The 18,412-nt window shown below is 52.6% G+C and overlaps 6 protein-coding genes across 6 annotated transcripts; 3 read left to right on the top strand and 3 right to left on the bottom strand.

The window, feature by feature from the left end:
* Positions 1 to 987: 987 nt before the first annotated feature.
* Positions 988 to 3,136, top strand: Z517_09685 (uncharacterized protein; the record flags this gene model as incomplete). The annotated part of the gene is made up of 8 exons (XM_013425593.1): positions 988 to 1,198; positions 1,252 to 1,466; positions 1,527 to 1,546; positions 1,598 to 1,774; positions 1,832 to 1,925; positions 2,005 to 2,066; positions 2,127 to 2,593; positions 2,772 to 3,136. The coding sequence occupies 8 exons, from the start codon at positions 988 to 990 to the stop codon at positions 3,134 to 3,136; spliced, it is 1,611 nt and encodes a 536-aa protein (XP_013281047.1).
* Positions 3,137 to 3,728: 592 nt separating this feature from the next.
* Positions 3,729 to 5,582, bottom strand: Z517_09684 (uncharacterized protein; the record flags this gene model as incomplete). Its single annotated transcript, XM_013425592.1, has 2 exons — positions 3,729 to 5,176; positions 5,234 to 5,582. The coding sequence occupies 2 exons, from the start codon at positions 5,580 to 5,582 to the stop codon at positions 3,729 to 3,731; spliced, it is 1,797 nt and encodes a 598-aa protein (XP_013281046.1).
* Positions 5,583 to 7,180: 1,598 nt separating this feature from the next.
* Positions 7,181 to 9,185, top strand: Z517_09683 (uncharacterized protein; the record flags this gene model as incomplete). The annotated part of the gene is made up of 5 exons (XM_013425591.1): positions 7,181 to 7,448; positions 7,503 to 8,098; positions 8,156 to 8,561; positions 8,623 to 8,869; positions 8,927 to 9,185. 5 exons carry the CDS (start codon positions 7,181 to 7,183, stop codon positions 9,183 to 9,185), a joined length of 1,776 nt encoding a protein of 591 aa, XP_013281045.1.
* A 483-nt stretch (positions 9,186 to 9,668) lies between these two features.
* Z517_09682 (uncharacterized protein) lies at positions 9,669 to 11,684 on the bottom strand (the record flags this gene model as incomplete). The annotated part of the gene is made up of 4 exons (XM_013425590.1): positions 9,669 to 10,105; positions 10,187 to 10,332; positions 10,399 to 10,748; positions 10,854 to 11,684. 4 exons carry the CDS (start codon positions 11,682 to 11,684, stop codon positions 9,669 to 9,671), a joined length of 1,764 nt encoding a protein of 587 aa, XP_013281044.1.
* Positions 11,685 to 13,021: 1,337 nt separating this feature from the next.
* On the bottom strand, positions 13,022 to 14,971 carry Z517_09681 (uncharacterized protein; the record flags this gene model as incomplete). The annotated part of the gene is made up of 5 exons (XM_013425589.1): positions 13,022 to 13,475; positions 13,547 to 13,684; positions 13,755 to 14,641; positions 14,696 to 14,804; positions 14,856 to 14,971. The coding sequence occupies 5 exons, from the start codon at positions 14,969 to 14,971 to the stop codon at positions 13,022 to 13,024; spliced, it is 1,704 nt and encodes a 567-aa protein (XP_013281043.1).
* A 1,151-nt stretch (positions 14,972 to 16,122) lies between these two features.
* On the top strand, positions 16,123 to 18,345 carry Z517_09680 (uncharacterized protein; the record flags this gene model as incomplete). Its single annotated transcript, XM_013425588.1, has 3 exons — positions 16,123 to 16,962; positions 17,018 to 17,142; positions 17,193 to 18,345. 3 exons carry the CDS (start codon positions 16,123 to 16,125, stop codon positions 18,343 to 18,345), a joined length of 2,118 nt encoding a protein of 705 aa, XP_013281042.1.
* Between the last annotated feature and the right edge of the window lie 67 nt (positions 18,346 to 18,412).

Raw genomic sequence — 18,412 nt, 5'->3', positions numbered from 1 at the left:
CGAGGTATTTGTCTGTTTCGGGATGTGCGCTGCCGGGAGCCTTAAAGGCTAAGGCTGCGGTACCTGAAGCATACTCGGAGGGGCAGGTTGGCATGGCTGGGCAGGAGGTTGTTGCACTAGTTCGTTCGCTGAAGCGTTGGGAATTGGAACCTGGTCAGGGCTTCAAGGACCCTGTCTTCGCCACTTGCCACATGGTAGGTCTGTATCGAGCGACGTGCCATGTTCAGGTACGCGATCTCGCCAGATTCCATCAGAGGGGGGCCTCAACGGCCGTGCTGGGTTGTACCAAGGAGTTCCAGTGGCTCGCGTACAGGTAGTACCTTACCAGGCTTACCAACAAGTACAAGGACATGTACTTTACGTGAAGGAGAGAAACAAGTGAGACCCATAACCGCCTGATTGAGGGGTCGGTGCAATCGACTGAATAGGTTACACTCATGATAGCTGGGTTGCAGAACATGATTCCATTGACACATGGTTTGCTCACGGAAGGAGAGGGGTGGAGGCTTTAAGTGGGAGACAAGAAAAATTTGAAGCGGCTAGCGCGGAAAATCCCCATCGCGTCTTGGCATTCTCCGCCGCATCAAACCAGAGGGAGAAGCAGTTCCTGGCTTGGCGGGAGGAAAATCAAGGTTCCTGTCCAATCACATGATCCGGCCGAGGAGAACGAACCCTGTCCAGACCTCCACCACCGACCCAGTCACTTAAGAATCCATTCGTGGCGAGACCAGCTGTACTGCTGGGTACTTGTATTGTGAACGGAGAACAACTTCGAAGCGACATTGTGGAGAAAGACACTATCCAAAGGTCACCAATCTGCCTTCATTGGTAGGGGTCTAGCTTTTCTCCACGCTTTTCATGTACCTACACGAAGTCTAGTCTTACCTGCCCTCTTCATTATCTCTCTTCACTTATGTCAATTCCGCTCTGCTCCTCTTGTCCCCTTTCTAGTTCTTCACTTCCTCGTGTCCGGCGCTGATCCCCAAGATGGCCGACAAGAACGAAAACCCAGAGCTCGCGACAGAGTCAGAAGCTTCCGAGTCGGGGGGAAATTTCATCAACGCCTCTGGTCATGCCCAAGAATTGTCGCGAAACTTCAGTCTTGTTTCCCTCGCCGGTGTCGGCCTTGTCGTGGGCAATGTATGGCCAGCCATCGGAGGCTCGATATTGGTCGCTATCTTCAACGGCGGCCCACCCGGTGTGTGCGCCTCTTCTGCGAGCTCACGAAGCATGGCTAACAGGAAGCACCAGGCGTGCTGTACGAGTTCCTCGTCGTCTCCGTCTTCTACTGGATCGTGGCAGCATGCATCGCTGAACTGGCGTCTGCCATTCCATCTTCCGCTGGCGTCTATCATTGGGCCTCAGTCACTCCGGGAAAGCGATGGGGCCGCGTCGTAGGATTCTTCGCTGGATGGTGGAACTGTCTCGCCTGGATTCTGGGTGCTGCGTCCATGACATCGATTTTTGTGAGTGTTACGAAAGATGGAGAATAGTCTGTGTTATTTGCTAACTGGAGTGTCGCGTAGTCAAATACAGTCGTTCAGATGTGAGGAGGTCTCGTGTCGGGGATTGTCATCGACGTGCTAACAAGCAGCAGGTATGCCCTGAAGCATCCGGATTTCGTTTCTCAGCCATGGCATGTCTTTGTTACATATGTGATCGTTACCTGGATCGCATGCCCAATAGTGTGCTTCTTCAACACGGCCATGCCGCATCTGAATAATGTGGGCATTTTCTTCGTCCTCGCGGGTTTCTTGATCACCATCATCGTGGTGTGAGTACAATCTTTCTCTGACAAACCTTATGAGAGGGGACTACTAACACTTTCCAGGACTGTCATGCCAGGCCAGGACGGTCGACCCGGCCATGCGTCTTCGTCCTTTGTTTGGACCGAATGGACTGCCGACATTGGGTATCCTAATGGGGTGAGTTTTGCCACCTCTCAAAGCAGCGGCAGAGGGATCTTCTCAACCATTCAGCTTACTAACCGAGGCTGGGTTTTAGTTCGTATTTGTTGCAGGTATGCTCAACGGAGCATTTAGCGTGGGAACCCCAGACACTACAAGGTCAGGAACTGTCTGAGAAAGAGAGATCGTGCGACAACAAGTGCTAACGCCCGAGTCAAGTCATCTTGCGGAAGAAATCCCCTACCCTCAACGGAACGTCCCTATCGCTATTGCATGCCAGATGAGCATCGGCTTCATCACCGGCTTCTCCTATCTGATTGCTATCCTGTACGCGATCAACGACTACGATGCTCTCTTCGACTCCCCATACCCGATCGCTGAGATCTACCGACAAGCCACCGGTTCGGCCAACGGCGCCATTGGCCTCCTTACACTCGTCCTGATCTGCATCGGCATCTGCGTGTGTGGACTCTACATTACGTGCGGTCGGACTCTATGGGCACTTTCGCGAGATGGGGCGACGCCCTTCCCCAAGATCCTAGGCACGGTATCCCAGAGGCTGGGTATGCCGTTCAATTCGACGATCGTGTCCGCCATCTTGGTCACGATCCTCGGAGCCATCTATGTCGGCAGCACCACCGCCTTCAACGCCTTTGTCGGATCTTTCGTCCTGCTTTCCAGTTCCTGTAAGTCGCACTCTCCTTCCACCACAGCACTCTCTCCACCACGAACTGGCGCCCCTAGCTAGCTAGGCTGAACTTGGAATGACCACCCCTTTTCCCCCGTCTGAAAACCCCCTCGCATATCTCCCACATCGTAAGGCTGCACTGTTCGATGCTAACGTCAGATTTCTCCCCCTAATAGCCTACATTGCTGCGATCTTGCCCCATCTCCTGACCAAACGGCGCAACATCCAAGTCTACGGGCCCTTCCACCTCAAAGGCGCCCTGGGCTTCGTCTTCAACTTCATCGCCTGCGCCTACATGATGGTCTGGTTCGTCATCTACTGCTTCCCGTACTACCTCCCGACCGACGCCCAGACCATGAACTACGCCTGCCTGATCTGGGGTGGATTCACCATCTTCGTCGCCGCGTGGTGGTTCCTGGGCGCCCGCAAGGGATACCAGGGCCCGCCCATGATCACCGACGGCGGCAAGGTCCACGTGGCCGACACGCTGAAGAAGGTGGACCTTCAGGCCGTGAGGAACAACAGCCTCAAGGGTGTCTAGAAAAAGCAGCAGCCAGAAATATTTTGGATCTTTTGCGCCTTTGCATCACCAAAAATGTCCTCGAAGATTGGGCCGGGGTGGGGAATGATCCTCGTATCTTTGGGTTTCCGGCCTCTTTGCCTCGCGCATCTTGGTTGCTTGATTCTCAAAGCGATCTGACCTTCTGGACAGGACCCACAGATTGAAGTTTTAATTTTTCTGATAGAATATAGAACACTACCTATTTACTTGGCCCGACAAAATTCAATGGTTGTATCTCTATCCGGGAATGATATCTGAAGTGTTTAGAGGGTTCAAATAAGGGTAAGTGTCACAGATCTGGAACTCTTCTTTGGCTCGGTGAACAGCGGTTTAGATCAACCTGCAGATCCTGTACGGCCCGATGCGTTGTTGAAGCGTTTTGGGGGGCGTGGTCGTAGGGATCAGGGATTGGGTCTCTCGTCACGTGTACTTGGTCGCTACGCCGAGATTCCCCTTGTACCCGCCGCAGCGAAAGATTACTACTACTATTGCGATTCAGATGCACTGTGATAGTGGCCACGATGTCCGATTTAGACCCTTATATGGACCCTCCTGCCTGCTGCTTCTCGCCTTATGACTCTGTGCTGAAATTGCGTACATGGACTTCCGAGTTCAACACGGCCTCATTCCGCAAGTACTGCAGGCAAGCAAGAAGCTGCCTCTCGTTGCCAACTCGGATCCGATTTTTCACCATCAGACAGTCTCCGCCCTTGAGACCGACCCCTGACTCATCCATGAGGAGATCGACCAGTTTAGCCCAGGATGGGTTTCCGGTGAATCGGTCCATGATATCACGTATGGCGATGATGTCCTGACGCTGGGGTTCATTCGGGCGTAGCACATGCAAGACCATTTCGGTGGTTGAGAGTGAGTCGCCGACTGGATAGCTGTTGTAAGGGGTCCAGGTCAATTCCTCATCTGGGGATGAAACATCCACCACCGGGATCGGTTGAAGCGATGCTGTTGTTACATGTGCTTCGCCACCCCCTACGACGGATTTGATTGACGTGGTGGCCATCTCTAAGGTTGTGGACACGCCATGCGGTCTTTCGTCAAGATCCATCAGACCTGAGATGGACACGCCAGCCGTTGAATCTGGCGGAACAGGCCGTCGGAGACCGAGACGATCTTTAAGTTCTTGTTTCGCCGTCGACTCCATGGATTTGCTCAGGTCAGCCACAATAGCCTTGTACTGTCTGTAGACAGTCGGATTGGCTGCAGGTGGAGGCCTCCAGGTGAGATAGAGCTTCTGGTGGCAAGATGCAATGTTAAATGATTGCGGGTGCCTTGCGAGAAACAGCTGGCACAGAAAACATGATTTCTTGCTAACCCCGATGAAGCGAAAGAACGGTCTGCTATAGGGGTTGTTATCGTAAAAATTGACGAGCTGCATCTCAGCATGAACAGACAGCTGCAGATTGCAAGTGTTTCGGAAATGGACTTCAGGGTCCCGAGCCCCCCAGATCTGAGCCAGGCGGGAGACATAGTGCTTCGCCTCCTGGTCACTGGCAAGTCTTCGAAGCACGCTCGTCAAGGGCATCTCTTCCCCCACACATTTGAATGTGCTTTTCGGAGGGGCGATGGTAGGTTCCACAAGCATCGGATTGAATAGAGTCGGAAACTCGGATGCAAACGCGAGCAAGACCGTGGAGGCAATCGCATACCGTCCAAGCTTGAGGATTGCGTAGACCCATCGAGGCAAGTTGGTGGGGAATAATGCTCTGAGGCACGTTAGGTAAGTTCGCCGAGCCTCCACAGCCCATTGAACATGACGGACAAGATCTTCAGGAGTAGATTCCGAAGGTAGATCTCGTATCGTGAAGACGTGTGCAATCCATCTCGGGAAGCTTAATGCGTGGTCGATTTCTAGAAACGCAGGTGTTGCACTGAAACTCTCGACCATGTCCTTCACATCGTTACCAACGCTGCGAATATCTTTCAGATAGGACCGTATTCTGACAGCATCGAGGCTCGTGATTCGGGTCAAGACCTCCTGTTCCGTATCGGATGCGACATACTCTGCGAAAGAGAGCTACAATAAATCGGTGGTTGGGTTGACGTAGTGATGCTACTCACCTCCGCCGGCAACGCCATTCAGAATAGCCACCAATTCTCGCAACTCGTCAAGTGTGGACTGTGAGACGCCCTGGTTACTTGCAATGCGAACTATCGTTCCTTCCGGATGACCCTCCTCCAAACAAGCCGCGGAGACGGTATCACCATCTTTCTTCCGTGCGCAGATAAGAGCAAAAGAATCGAGAAACTTGCGCTTTAGAAGTCGCTCCCGATTCTGCTCAAGTGTGCTCGAGTCCTGATCGAGGCCATATGCTGTTGGTTCGCCACGGACAGGATCGAGTAAGTGGAGGAGGGCCGCAGCCTGAATGAAGCGACTCTGAGTGTTTCCGGTGATCTCGTGAATTGGCATCGTGTTGAATCATGAAGTTCGGATCTGATACCGATACTATCTGATTTCTTTGAGGGCAGAATGATCCACTTCTGCCGATTCGATGTCGAGATGCTTGGTGGACAAGAGAAAGAGGTCCAAATGATGCCAAACAATGGGTGGCGTGGGGAGTGTCTTCGCTGGCAAGTCAAAACGCATTTTTACAAGAGTGAGGGGTTGGCACCCAGCAGCGTCATAAACAGCAGTCTCGGCCTATAGGTTACAAGAAGGGCTGCATGGTCAGAAGCAGGTCGTTGCTTGAGGTCGAGAGGTAGACACTCAGATGACTAACCACGTGCCGCCACGTGTATGATTCGAAGTTGATTGGCTGGTCGGCTGAGGCTCGGCCCGTGGCAGCGTTGCCGTTTTTGTCCTAGCGCCTACTTTTCTATATTTGTTGGTGATTGCGACATTGACGACCAAAGGTTCGTTACATTAACATCAATTCACTCGACGCCGCACTTACTCTGATGACTCGGCTATTTGGCGAGCGACAGCAGCAACGGCTAAGTGTCTCTGCCTTATGAAGCCCGATGAATGGCACTACTCTTATATAGCTTTTTACAAGGGACGATCTTGACCTCTTTGGGGAGCGGGAGCTTGCCGATGATGGCTCATATGTCGCGCTTCTGACGAAATCGGACCTTGGCCCTCTCACTACGACGAAGCACACACAAAGTCTCCGCGGACAATCATGGGGCCACGGCTGTGCTCACTAAAGCGTTGCAGCACGGCAATAGTCTTAACAGACACTTTGGGCATTAGTTTGTCCTCCGAGATCAACAAGGCTCCCGTTTGTTTGCCGAAGTCTCATCAGGCTATTCCTTGATCATACGAAGGAGAGTTTTTTCTCTCTGGCGAAGACGGAAGCAAAGTCGACGTGCCCCTGGCTCCATTCCGCCACGGGATTCTCTTATTCCCTATACGCGACACATATTTGCGCTTTTTCTCGCCCTTGACCTCGGCAATGGTCCTAGGAGGGATGCACGAGCGCAGTTGTTGTGTTCTAGATTCAAGGTTCACTTTGGCCTTGTGAGATACTCCACCGAACCAGTGATGCATCAACATTGGCCTTGGCACATATTCATTTATGCATACTCGTTGCTTGATAATAATCCTCAAATATACTTTTCTACAACCATCAAGACGACACAAGACAGAGCAACCATTGGTAAATCCAGAATATCAGTTGATCTAGCATCGCCTCTACGCCTATGAGTGATGGTGCAATTGTTTGAGCAGATCACGACTACAACGCCGGCCATTGAGCACCGGAACAGGAGCTGAGAGACGCAGCCATGTTCGCCCTTGGACCATTGCTGCACGATTAGCGAGCGACAGGGTCCTTGCAGAGCGAAAACTTCAATCGGCTACGGATGATGGTCGAAATGGTGCAATCCAAATTGACCATGACGATTTTTTAAACGACGCCGAGTAGGTGGACGCTCTGATCGCCATGTGGGGGAGGACCTGGCCCATGTCAAACATAAAACAGCCGACAGCCTGACTTATAAGCGAGTCCCTCTGTCTGTGTGTCGACATTGAGTTCTTCGAGTTGGGACAGAGCCAGGTCTTCATCAATGGCTATCCTAAACAGGTTCTTCCTCCCTGGTAGGGACAACCCTCACCAAGTGTCAGTTAGTGGGACCGATATCCAACATACCGTTGTCGGCGATGGGGAATTCAAGTACACCGTGGAACAGGGTGGTAATGAATCACCCCCGAGCTATCAAGAAGTATCCGGTGCTCCTGTCGAGACCAAGTCGCCGCTTGGCTATTCTGTTGGGCGGATCACGATCCTGTTCCTTAACATCAGTATGATGATCGGGACCGGTGTTTACTCGACGCGTTAGTATTGATTCCGGACAATGCTGTCTCAAGAAGTACTGACACTTGGTTTAGCTGCCGCTATTCTGTCTGGTGTCGGGTCTGTAGGCCTCTCATTTATCTACTGGGTCCTCGGCTTCCTCCTTTGTGCCACCTCGCTGGCCGTCTACCTTGAGTACGCCGCCTACTTTCCCAACCGATCTGGCTCCGAAGTGGTGTACCTGGAACAAGCATATCCTCGACCGAAGTGGCTCTTCCCAACCACATTTGCGCTGTGGTACCTGATCCTATCTTTCAGCTCTAGCAACTGCATCGTCCTTGCCAGCTACCTTTTCCAAATCAACGGCCACGAACCAACGGCATGGGAGTTGAAGGGGGTGGCTTTGGCAGCATGGACCGTTGTTATAGTGGTCCTTATATTCAACAATCGCTTTGCATATATCTTTTCCAACGCTGTTGGGGCAGTGAAGCTCATCACTTTGATCTTCGTCAGCATAACTGGACTGGTTGTCCTTGGAGGGCACACAAGCGTGAAAAATCCTACGGCAAACTTCAAGAACGCTTTCTCTGGCACCTCAGATAAGCCTTATGGTTTGACCCAAGCATTGGTGTATATCATTTTCTCTTACGGAGGATATAACAACAGTTTCAACGTCGTCAACGAGGTCAAGGTGAGATCCCGTAGGTCAAAAGGCAACAGTGCAACGAAGCTGACAAACTTGTTCCAGAATCCTATCAAGGTCATCAAGATATACTCATCCGTCTCGCTACTTGTTGTGGCAACCCTCTACATTCTGGCCAATGTTGCCTATATCGCAGCCGTTCCCATCGACGAGCTAAAAGCCTCCAAGCAGATTGCTGCCTCCTTGTTCTTTGAGAAAGTCTTCGGCTCGAGTCGTGCCGTCAAGGGACTCAACTTTCTCATTGCGCTCAGTGCGTTCGGGAATTTGCTGGCTGGCAACATTGGCGTGTCAAGAATCACCCGTGAATGTGGCAGGCAAGGTGTCCTGCCATATCCACGCTTCTGGTCCTCGATACGACCGTTCGGAACTCCCGCAGGACCGTATTTGATAAAGTATATTCTTACAGTGATCATGATCTTGGCTCCCCCGGCCGGGGATGCTTTCAATTTCGGTATGTTCATTTCAAGGCACTCTTGGAACCACTCGTCAGAATGCTCATTCTTCATTCACAGTCGTCAGTCTTCAGTTATATCCGGTTGCCATGTTCAATGTTTTGATGGCGGTGGGCATCTACCTTGTCCGCTGGAGACACCGAAAGGCTGGCCTGCCGCGTGGGCCGTTCAGGGCTTGGGACGCTGCTGTCATCTTCAACATTCTCGTCAACCTATACATGGTCGTCATGCCCTGGTACCCGCCAGTGAAAGGAGCAAGCAACGTTAGCTTTTGGTATGCCACCTCTGTCGTTGTGGGCATTGGCATGTAAGTATTCCACTCAAGTTGTCTTGCTGGGACTCAGCTAACGTTCTTAACCACCAGTGTCGGCCTCTGTGGAGTCTACTACTGGGTTTGGATCATCGCACTCCCGAAATGGCGAGGATATCGCATTCGCCAGGAGACCGAGCAACTCGAGGGTGGCGCCAATATGCATCAACTCGTCAAGGTCCCAGTCGATCAGCTCCAGGAGTGGGATGAGACTCACGACGCAGCCGGGAGACTCATTGTCGATGCGACTCAGGTCGAGAGCAGCGGACTCGCCAAGGGAACTGCTACTGTCATTGACGAACTCAAGGTGTAGATAGCTGTGCCATGACAAAGGGGAAAGCTCCCTTCCTCCCACGCGGTTGGAGATTGTCAAAGTGCGAGCTTTCCACATTCAGATTGCCAAACAGGAACACATATACATAGCTAGGTCTACCAGCGCATTACTCCAAATTGATTACTTTCTCTCTCAATTTTTCTAGCCCATGTTCGCTGTTCTCGATACTATGTTGATATACGCGTTGGACCTTGATTTTGCAAGCCCCCATCTAGGGCATGATGGGGCTTAAAGTTCGAGAGAGACGGAGGATATAGGCGAAAGAGGGAGGAGGATGAAGAGGAGGAGGGGGTCGAGTTAATGGGCGCAGGGAATATGTATGGGAAGAGCGACGTCGGGTAATAATGTATCAATTCGTCAGCCAGTGCATAATCATCTTTGTTTCCACATCTCGCACCACATTTCAATCTCCTTCATTACCGGAGCACAAAGTCAATTACCAAACGACACAGTTATGCACAATCAACCAGCACCAGCCTTCCTCGGCATCATCTCGGTCAACTTGCTATACCTCGAGATCAGTCGCTTTTGGATCGTCTGCTTGTCCTCGTCCTCGTCTCCACGCAGGGGAATATCGCGAATCCACAAGCACCCCAAGAGGCACAGTCCGATGAGAGGTAAGAAGCTGATGAACACTCGGTTAATCCCCCTCATTTTGGCGTCCAGAACTGCATTGTCCCAGGCAGGTGCAGGGCCATCTACCATCCACGTCCCAGCTTTGACTGCCGAGCTAACGTCTGTGGGCAGATTGGCGGGCAACGAACTGATGGTCACGCTGTACTGAATCGCCGTCGACACGGCCACGCCAACTGCCGAACCTAATGCCCTGACCCAATTGCGCGTGGACGTGGTCACGGCGACGTCTGGCCTTGTTGAAAGAGCTTGTAATGCCACAAGAGCTGCCACCAACCAACAGTTAACGGCCATAATTCATCGACGCGTGGGAAGAAAGGGGTCGAAGTACGAAATGCACAACTTACAGGGTTGAAACACGAAACCGACACCCGCACCCTCAACCAGAGCAGCAACCACATATACCCCAATTCCAGTGGTGCGGGAGAATAAAAGCTTCAACCCTGCCCCGATTGTCCACAAAACGAATCCTAACCACAGAACCGGCATGTACCTGAGAGCCCGTGTTAGACATGCACGACTCGGAGAGGAACAAACTCATTAGAAGCATTGTACACACCTTGCGGTAAAAGTCATGGCCGGCGCCGACAAGACTCCGCCGAGGCTCTGGGCAAGAAGCAAAGGCAAGGTAAGGTATGCAGATTTCAGTGGGGCAAACCCTCGAACATCTTGATAATAGATAGGCAGGAAGTACAGGTCTGCTTGCCACACGAACCCAAAGAGAAAGTTCTGTGCGAAAAGCGTGCTGCGCGACAGCGACGAGTACAGACGAAGCGGCATCATCGGCAGCCGCGCCAACTTCCATTCGACGAGGCAGAATGAGACGGTCAGGACCGATCCGACAGTTAACAACGCGATGACGAGCGAACTGTGCCATGGGAATACGCTTCCTCCGGAGTTGACAGGGATCTGCGAGCAAGATTAGAGAGATTCAGGTCCGCGAACGAGCAACTCCGACCCAAAAGGAACTTGGGAAGATGAAGATTGAAATTGAGATAAAAAGGAGGGCCATACCAAAACAAACAAGATCCCTGTCACCGCAGTCAGGAGGCCCATCCAGTCCACCTTGCGCACCTTGTCTTTCCAGTTCCCCACTACCGGCTTTTGTGGAAGCAGAATCACTAGTGGTGGAATGCACAACGATGCCAGTATAGCAGGGACCCAAAATGCCCAAGGCCATCGTCCATCATGTCCTTGGACCAACGCTGCGGACGTAAATGGACCGGCACCGGCACCTAGCCCGATTGCGCCGCTCAACAGGCCCTGATATTTGCCCCGTTCCTTCAGTGACACCAGGTCACTGACGGTGATCTGAACCAGAGAACTGATGCCTCCGCCGCCGATACCTCCAATGGCTCGACAGGTGTAGAGCCAGGGCCCATTCTTGGCGAATCCGCACAGAATATCGCCGATGATCAGGCTGAGCACGCAGCCGATCAAGACAGGCTTCCGTCCAAAGATATCCGCCAGTCGGCCGTAAAGTACTTGAAAGGCACACTGGGCCAGAAGGTATGATGTACCAACCCAGGTGATGGTGCTAGAAATCCCCAACGATCGAGCAATTGCTGGTAGTGCGGTCGTTGTCGAGTTAACATCCAGGAAAGAGACAAAGAAGCACATGGCCAGACACAAGTAGACGATGATCAGCCGTGCGAAGGGCAATCTTTGAGTCTGGTCCGTGAGTTCAGTCTGCGGTTTGGCCTCTGGTTTTGTCGCGCTGGTGTCTGATGTTCCATCCTTGGTGATGGTGACTGGGACGGATTTTATCTCGTGGTTGGCCTCCTGAGCAATCGTCTGTGCTTCATGGTGCTCGTTGCAATCATTTCTAGAAGCAGACTCGGTCATGGTCGTCAAAGCAGGACCTTCGGCCGAGTATCGACTTCTCCTTCACCTAGCACAAAAGCCCGAGGATGGCAGGACTCGAGAAGGGAATGGCAGGGAAAAGTACAAATGGCGAACACAACACCACAACCAGACTTTGCATATATGCACCATCCATGCTCATGTCAACAACAGCTGTTTGGTATGAAGAGCAGGTAACCGACCTGCACAAAGCTGGATTAAGAACGAATGAAACGGTCGAAATCCCAGGTTCCAGCGGTGACAAAGACCCGTCGATCCGTTCAATGCAAGGCCCAAAGTCGCCGTGTCTGACTGACATCCAGCGTTCATGCGTTGCAGAGCCAATGGATGCATTTTATTATGATCCACGAAGATCAAGTGGATATGGGGATGTGGTTCTTTTCTGTCATGAATTTACCAAAAATCCGTGCAACGCCGATGCACCAACAGCAACATCTGGACAGCTTCTCTCGGGATAGCTCCATTGGGTCCTCTTCGCAAATCAGTAACGCGCGTACAGGGACGATCAGAACGTTCGGGGTCGCTGACGAGGAGAGTTTCGCATGTTCCGAGCCCCTTTTACTCGGATAATCAAGCTTCTGCGTTGACTTGATATCGGCACTGCCGAAAGTCAACGCTAGGATCTGCAGATAAGAACGGGGCAGAAGCAGGAGCCAGTGCGCGAGAGGGATCCTTTCGGCAAGTTCCTTGACTGGCGTTAGGAAATGCCGATGCCTTAAACATTAGCCGGCGATGACACCGACTCGGCAATCAACCACACTTGATCGACCCGCTAATAGGCGAACGGAAATTGAACAAATCACAATCTCCAATAAGCCGGAAGCGATGTGTCTACTCGGAGGCCCTTGTGACTTTGCATGCATGCGGGATGGGATTGAACTGAAGCTCCCTGACCACAAACTCAGAGGCGAGAGATCTAGTTGAGGACAGCGAGCTCCGACTGAGACACGCTCTCTGTGACGGCCATAAACGCTACCTGGATCTGTGCATCGCCCTACTCATCGACGAGCTGTGCCTCGCTCAATTTCCTCTCTTACAGCCCCATGTCTCCGAGTGATTTGTCTCGTCCCAACTGACTGATCAGATACTACATGTTGTTGTCAGAGAGGCACAACACTTGTTCATGACAAAACAGTGGTGCGGTTGAGAGCGACCTTCGTCCATCAAAGATGCTTTACAAACATGTCTTTGGGAATTTGCAAACACCCCGCCGAGAACTCTATACTACCAGATACGTTTGGTTATAGCATGCACTCTGCCGCTATCGGCCCCCTGGTCGCACTTGTCCATTCTCTAACCCGCCAGTGCAAAATAATGCTTCAGGCCAGCGTGGTGAAGGTGCGCGCAACATCCTTCTCCTTGGACGGCATCATTTCGTCAAAGACCTCCTGCCGGTGCTCGCTGCCGACTCCATCGATAACGTCGTCTTCAAAATACCCGTCTGTGCGACCGAGGTACTCCAACGTCATGGGCATGCCAGCACGATCCGCCGGATACGGGTTGATCGGCCAGATGCGGACCAGGATGTAATACACCAGGGCGCCCGTCAAGGATGCCAGAATGAATCCCATCGTGTACATGTCCTTGCTGGCCTGGTTGAAGTGGGGGTTGTATGACCCGGCAAGCCCGTGGATGACAATGACGACGCCGGCAATCCACGCCGCAAACATGCGGAGGTTGAACCCCTTCCAGTAGAAGTAAGGGCTGTCGGGACTGTCGTCGTATAGAGACGGCACGTGAATGTTGCCCTTGCGCACGACCCAATAGTCGACACTGAAACGCAATATTGTCAGCACAGGAAACTAACCAGCCGACATAAGTTGGGGTGCAAAAAGAAGACTTACATCATGACAGAGATGACCGGGGCAATGAAGACGACGTAGGACCCCAAAAAGGTCAGGAACGTCTGTGCCGACGCCTGCAGTTTCCAGGGCACCACAGCAAGGCTGATCACTGCGCAAAAGACCTGACCACGCGGGATACTAAAGTTGATGGCGGTTAGCAAGGTTATGGAATAGCATTCGTCACAGCGGACCCGAGAGAGAGACTCACTTGAAGTATTTGGGGAGCAAGCCTGTCAAGTCGGCGCCGACGGGCAAGCAGTTTGACGCCAGATTGGTTGCCATGACCGCGAGGGCCTGGATGAGACAGACCAGGAAGATGGCTGTTCGCGCTCCGGCATTCCAGTTGTGGTCCAATATGGCGCCCAGGAGGTCCCACATGTTCCAGTACGCAGTACCCCAGAGGTTCAGCGAGGCGCTCGAGCACGCGATGCCCATGAAGATGACAAACGTCTTGCTGGTGAAGATACCCGCGGCCTGGGCCCACGCGGCGTCCGAGGGCTTTTTGGCGTACCTGGCGAGATCCGCGTTGGACATGATCTCGGGCGAGATGCTTCCACTGACAGAGTTGATGCCGTTCATGAACGCCCAGCCGAGCGCCGTGGTCGTGGTGGTCTTGGTGATCTCCGACGAGCCCGTCAAACCTCCGTTCTTGCCCACCACGTACCCGAAAACCGCAATCAGCACGGGAGGGGCGATCACGCTCTTGATGGTGTAGAGCCACTTGGCGCGCTGGGGATGGATCAGCATGAAGGGCAGCTGTACGGCCCAGTAGAGGAAGAATGCGGCGAGGCCTCGAGTGGTGATGCCGGCGCTTTCGGGGAGGTGGTTCGGAATGTCCTGCCAGTTGTGGCCGAATGCACACCGAAGCATCACGTCAAACAGCTTCCCCGCGTAGAATGTCTGGGTCGCAAAGTAGATGATGGCGACGCAGCCTCGGAGGAAGATGAACCACAGAGATCCAAACATGCCGGCACTGGCGCGCACAAAAGCCGGATATCCAATGTGGTAGACAGCGGGTCCGCGAGATTGAATGACCAAGACGATCGAGCACATCAAGTTTCCCACCGCGATGGAGAGCAGGGCCTGCCACCATTTCTGCCTTGATGTTAGCATTTTCATGATGAATGGTCCGTTGGCTACACAACTCACCAATCCCTGATTGACCAGACTTGATCCCGTATTCCATTGATTCGGGTTGAAGGAAACCGCCCAGAAGAACATGAAGTAATTCCAATGTCGCCATGTTCTTTGCTGGACACTGTATGGTATATCAGCAACACGAGCCGTCAGAGTCAGGAGTACAACATACGGCGTCGGGTCGAGATCTTCATTTCCCCATTTCCTCGTGCCTTCAGCCTTCTGGATCCTACTGTCCTGAGTCTGGATCCGCTGATCGACTCGGCGTAGGAAAGATTTGATGGTCATATTTGGAGAGGCTATCCAGAATGCGTCTTCTCTCAGACACTTTGGGAGTTATCGACAAACGTTCTTGTCAGGGCCGCCACGAGCCAGCATGGAGCGACGCGTGGGATATAGTTATAGCTGCAATTCAAAGACCCGACATCTGTTCGACTGTGAGGTCCTTTGATATCAACGAGCCAAGGTCGAATATAGCAGACGGGAAATCCGATGGGTCAGTCATCGGGCCCAGAACTGGCGGTTTAGCAAGGCTGGGCTGCTCCCAAGACCATCATTTCTATTCTGTTCAGAGATAACATACACAGATGAGTTGTCTTTCTTATCTTCGACAAAAATGCGCGATGGTCATTGTTGGTTAGTACTTGGTCCCTGGTGCTCGACATATCGGCTGATAGAGTAAGACCACAAGTACCAACCCAGGCAAGCCGGGGTGTTCGGCACATCCGCCGTATATTGATTAGCCTTTAGAAATAGCATTACTCGGGACTTTGACGCTTTTCATCGGAGCCTCGCAGTGAAGGCGATAAGGGCAAGTGAAATGAGCCAATGGCCGTGAACACGCGGTGGCGGATATTCGACTGGTTAGTTGTGGGATTCTACGACTGGCTTTAGAAAAGGGCGGACTTCTCCTGTGGTGCTGGACCAGCTGCCCGAGCGATACATAGCGTCCGTTCGGATTCTCATATCCGGGGCGTGGGAAGAATCAACGATAATAATTGTTGGCTTCTCCCACCTTGAGAAAAGCCAGGAAGCTCTTATCAAGGTTTGGTGAGAACTGCTGACACGTGATAGCACCGTCCTAATCAGGTAAGGTGCTAACGATAAGGGTGGGTTAGTCTCGGGATACCTGCCGGATGAGCATCTCAAGCCTATCGAGGCTGACTTGGTCGGAAGCACTGATCAACCTAGGTAAACATGATGGTCCTGGTATCTTCTCAGCCCCCTGTCCGGCGGGTAAGAAACTGTGTTTCGACTCCTGTATGATCACCAGGAACATCATGTCTACGAGTAAGGAGTGAACCTCGTCGTGCACGAAATGCTACGAGAAGATTGTCAGGAAGACCAAAGAACCCGGCCTTGATCACACGGGGGTGTCACCGGCAACAAACTTAGCTTCAATCGGAGTGGTCCTGCCGAGCGTGACAGAGGAAAACAGTATGCATGCAGTACAGCATTTCAGTCCCCAAGACGATGACGTGCAAGAGCGACCAGCCAAACGACGAGCACGAAGCGCCGTTGCTTGCCAGCGATGCAAAGGACGCAAACAACGCTGCGACAATGAATTTCCATCTTGTTCCAACTGCCTCTCTGCTGGTGAGCCTTGCTCCTACGGCGTGAAGCAAGTGTACCCGTCAGAGTATGTGAGGTCGCTGGAGAACCACATTGCTCACCTCGAGCAATCACTGACCACCGTCGATCCCAAATTGGCAGCAGACCATCTCGCCAACATGAACGAGGCAGCAGCTGCCAGATCCTCAAGGGTGTCTGTCGAGCCGCGAGGCCCCGATGACAGGGAGGAGAACTCGGAACCGAGCCTGGAACTGGGAGTGGGCTTCGTCGCGCTGTCGCCAAACTCTTATCTGGGCACATCCAGTGGATTTCAGCTGGCTAAGCTCGTCAAATCCGCAATGAATGTGCCAAATCTGGGATCGAATGCACGAGACCTATGTCCTCGGCCAGAGCATCTTGCTACCTCTGAGGATTCGAGGCAGCCGCCGGCATCCGAGAATGCTGTTTTCGCCGAGATGCCCGCGGACGAAATGGGAGAGGAACTCACCAGCACTTATCTACTCAAGGTGTACCCCAAGCACCCGTTCTTGTCCAAGAAGAGGGTTCATGCCCTGAACAGAGATCGCGCAAGTCTGATGTCTGCTCATCAATCGCAGTCAAAAGAGGCCCGGTCTAGACGACTTGATTATGCAATTTTACATCTGGTTTATGCCATTGGGGCCAGGTATCTGCAGTTGGCCGATGACAATTCCTATCCGTCGCCCGAGGTTCGTACACCCGAGGAGACTCTGGAGCCTGAGCGAGCAGTTCTAACATCAGTAGTCTCATTACGCCGCTGCCCTGACAGAGATTGACATAATCTCAGATGTGCGAAGCCTGGAGAACCTGGAGGCTATGCTTCTACTGTCTATCTACCAGTTGAGATCGCCCACTGGTCCGGGTGTATGGTATGGAAACCGGCCGTTCTATCTCTTTTTTGGAGACTGACTTTTAACAGGTGGATGATAGGCACAACAATGCGACATTGCCTCGACTGTGGTCTACATCGGAAAACCAACAATCTATCCAACCTGGTCGACCAACGGCGCAAGCGCATATTCTGGACCGCCTACATGTTGGAAAGGTCTGTCGCCAGGACTGTCGGCCGTCCATACTCGGTTTCGGACAGGGATATCGACGTCGCCTTGCCAGCAAACATTGAAGACTCGTACGAATCGGAGGAAGAGATCACGGCCGCCATTGCTCAGTCGTTGGCCCATCCACACGGCATCACCTCCTTGACACCAGCCATCCACATTATCAGGATCCAGCAGCTCGAATCCAAAATTTGCCACACCGTTTGTCGGGTGGATAAGCCGGTGTCCGAAATCAATCCACACAAGATCGCCAAACTTCGTAATGCCCTCGAGGAGTGGAAGGCTGCCATCCCGTACGTCTCCCATCCCGAAAAGGAAGGGAAGCTCCCTTACAGCACCACCGACTACCACATGATACAGTACCACAAGGCATTAGTGCTTCTATTCCTGCCTTTACTTCCGTCCCTGTCTCCATCACATCCGGACTTTCGCCTGTTCGCCTACTCGGCTGGGCAAATTTGTCAGATGTACAAAAGACTACACAATAACCAGTCGTATATTTCGTTCTCGCTGCTCGCCCTGCACGCCAACTTTGTCGCGGGCCTCGCGCTGGTGTACTGCTTCTGTCTTGACCCGACACTCTTTGATGCGAACTTTAGCAGCGACATCCGCGCCTGCAGCACCATGCTGTACGCCATCTCTGAACGGTGGCCTGCGGCTCGTAAAGTTCGCAACGCCTTTGAAAGTCTCGTCTCGGCCACGATCGAGGGGAACCACGGCCCCTTTTCGGCGTCGACGTCGGTATCTGGCCGGACGAGCCGGATCTCTGGGAGAATCACTCAGGGACAGCATGCGGCGGTTGTAGGAGGGGAGTCGCTTCTAGGACACAATGGGGACAACAATAACAACGACGGCAACCGATACGCTGAAAACAGAGTTCAGGACAGTGTATGGAACAGCTTTGAGACGGTGCTGGAGGATTATCAGATCAACGAGACGTGGATGTACGATGGCATCATTCAAGCCATGGACACGTTTCCCATGGACGGCTGGACCATGTGGGGAGACTTTTGATTTTTTGGGGGGGGGGGGGGTCAAGGGGGAGGTGTACATAGCCCGTCCCTTTCATATGCAACTATAT

The sequence above is a fragment of the Fonsecaea pedrosoi genome (genome assembly GCF_000835455.1).
Source record: "Fonsecaea pedrosoi CBS 271.37 unplaced genomic scaffold supercont1.6, whole genome shotgun sequence".
NCBI classification, from domain to species: Eukaryota; Fungi; Ascomycota; class Eurotiomycetes; order Chaetothyriales; family Herpotrichiellaceae; genus Fonsecaea; species Fonsecaea pedrosoi.
Note: the sequence above shows the minus strand (reverse complement) of the source record. Positions and strands in the feature narration are given on the sequence as shown.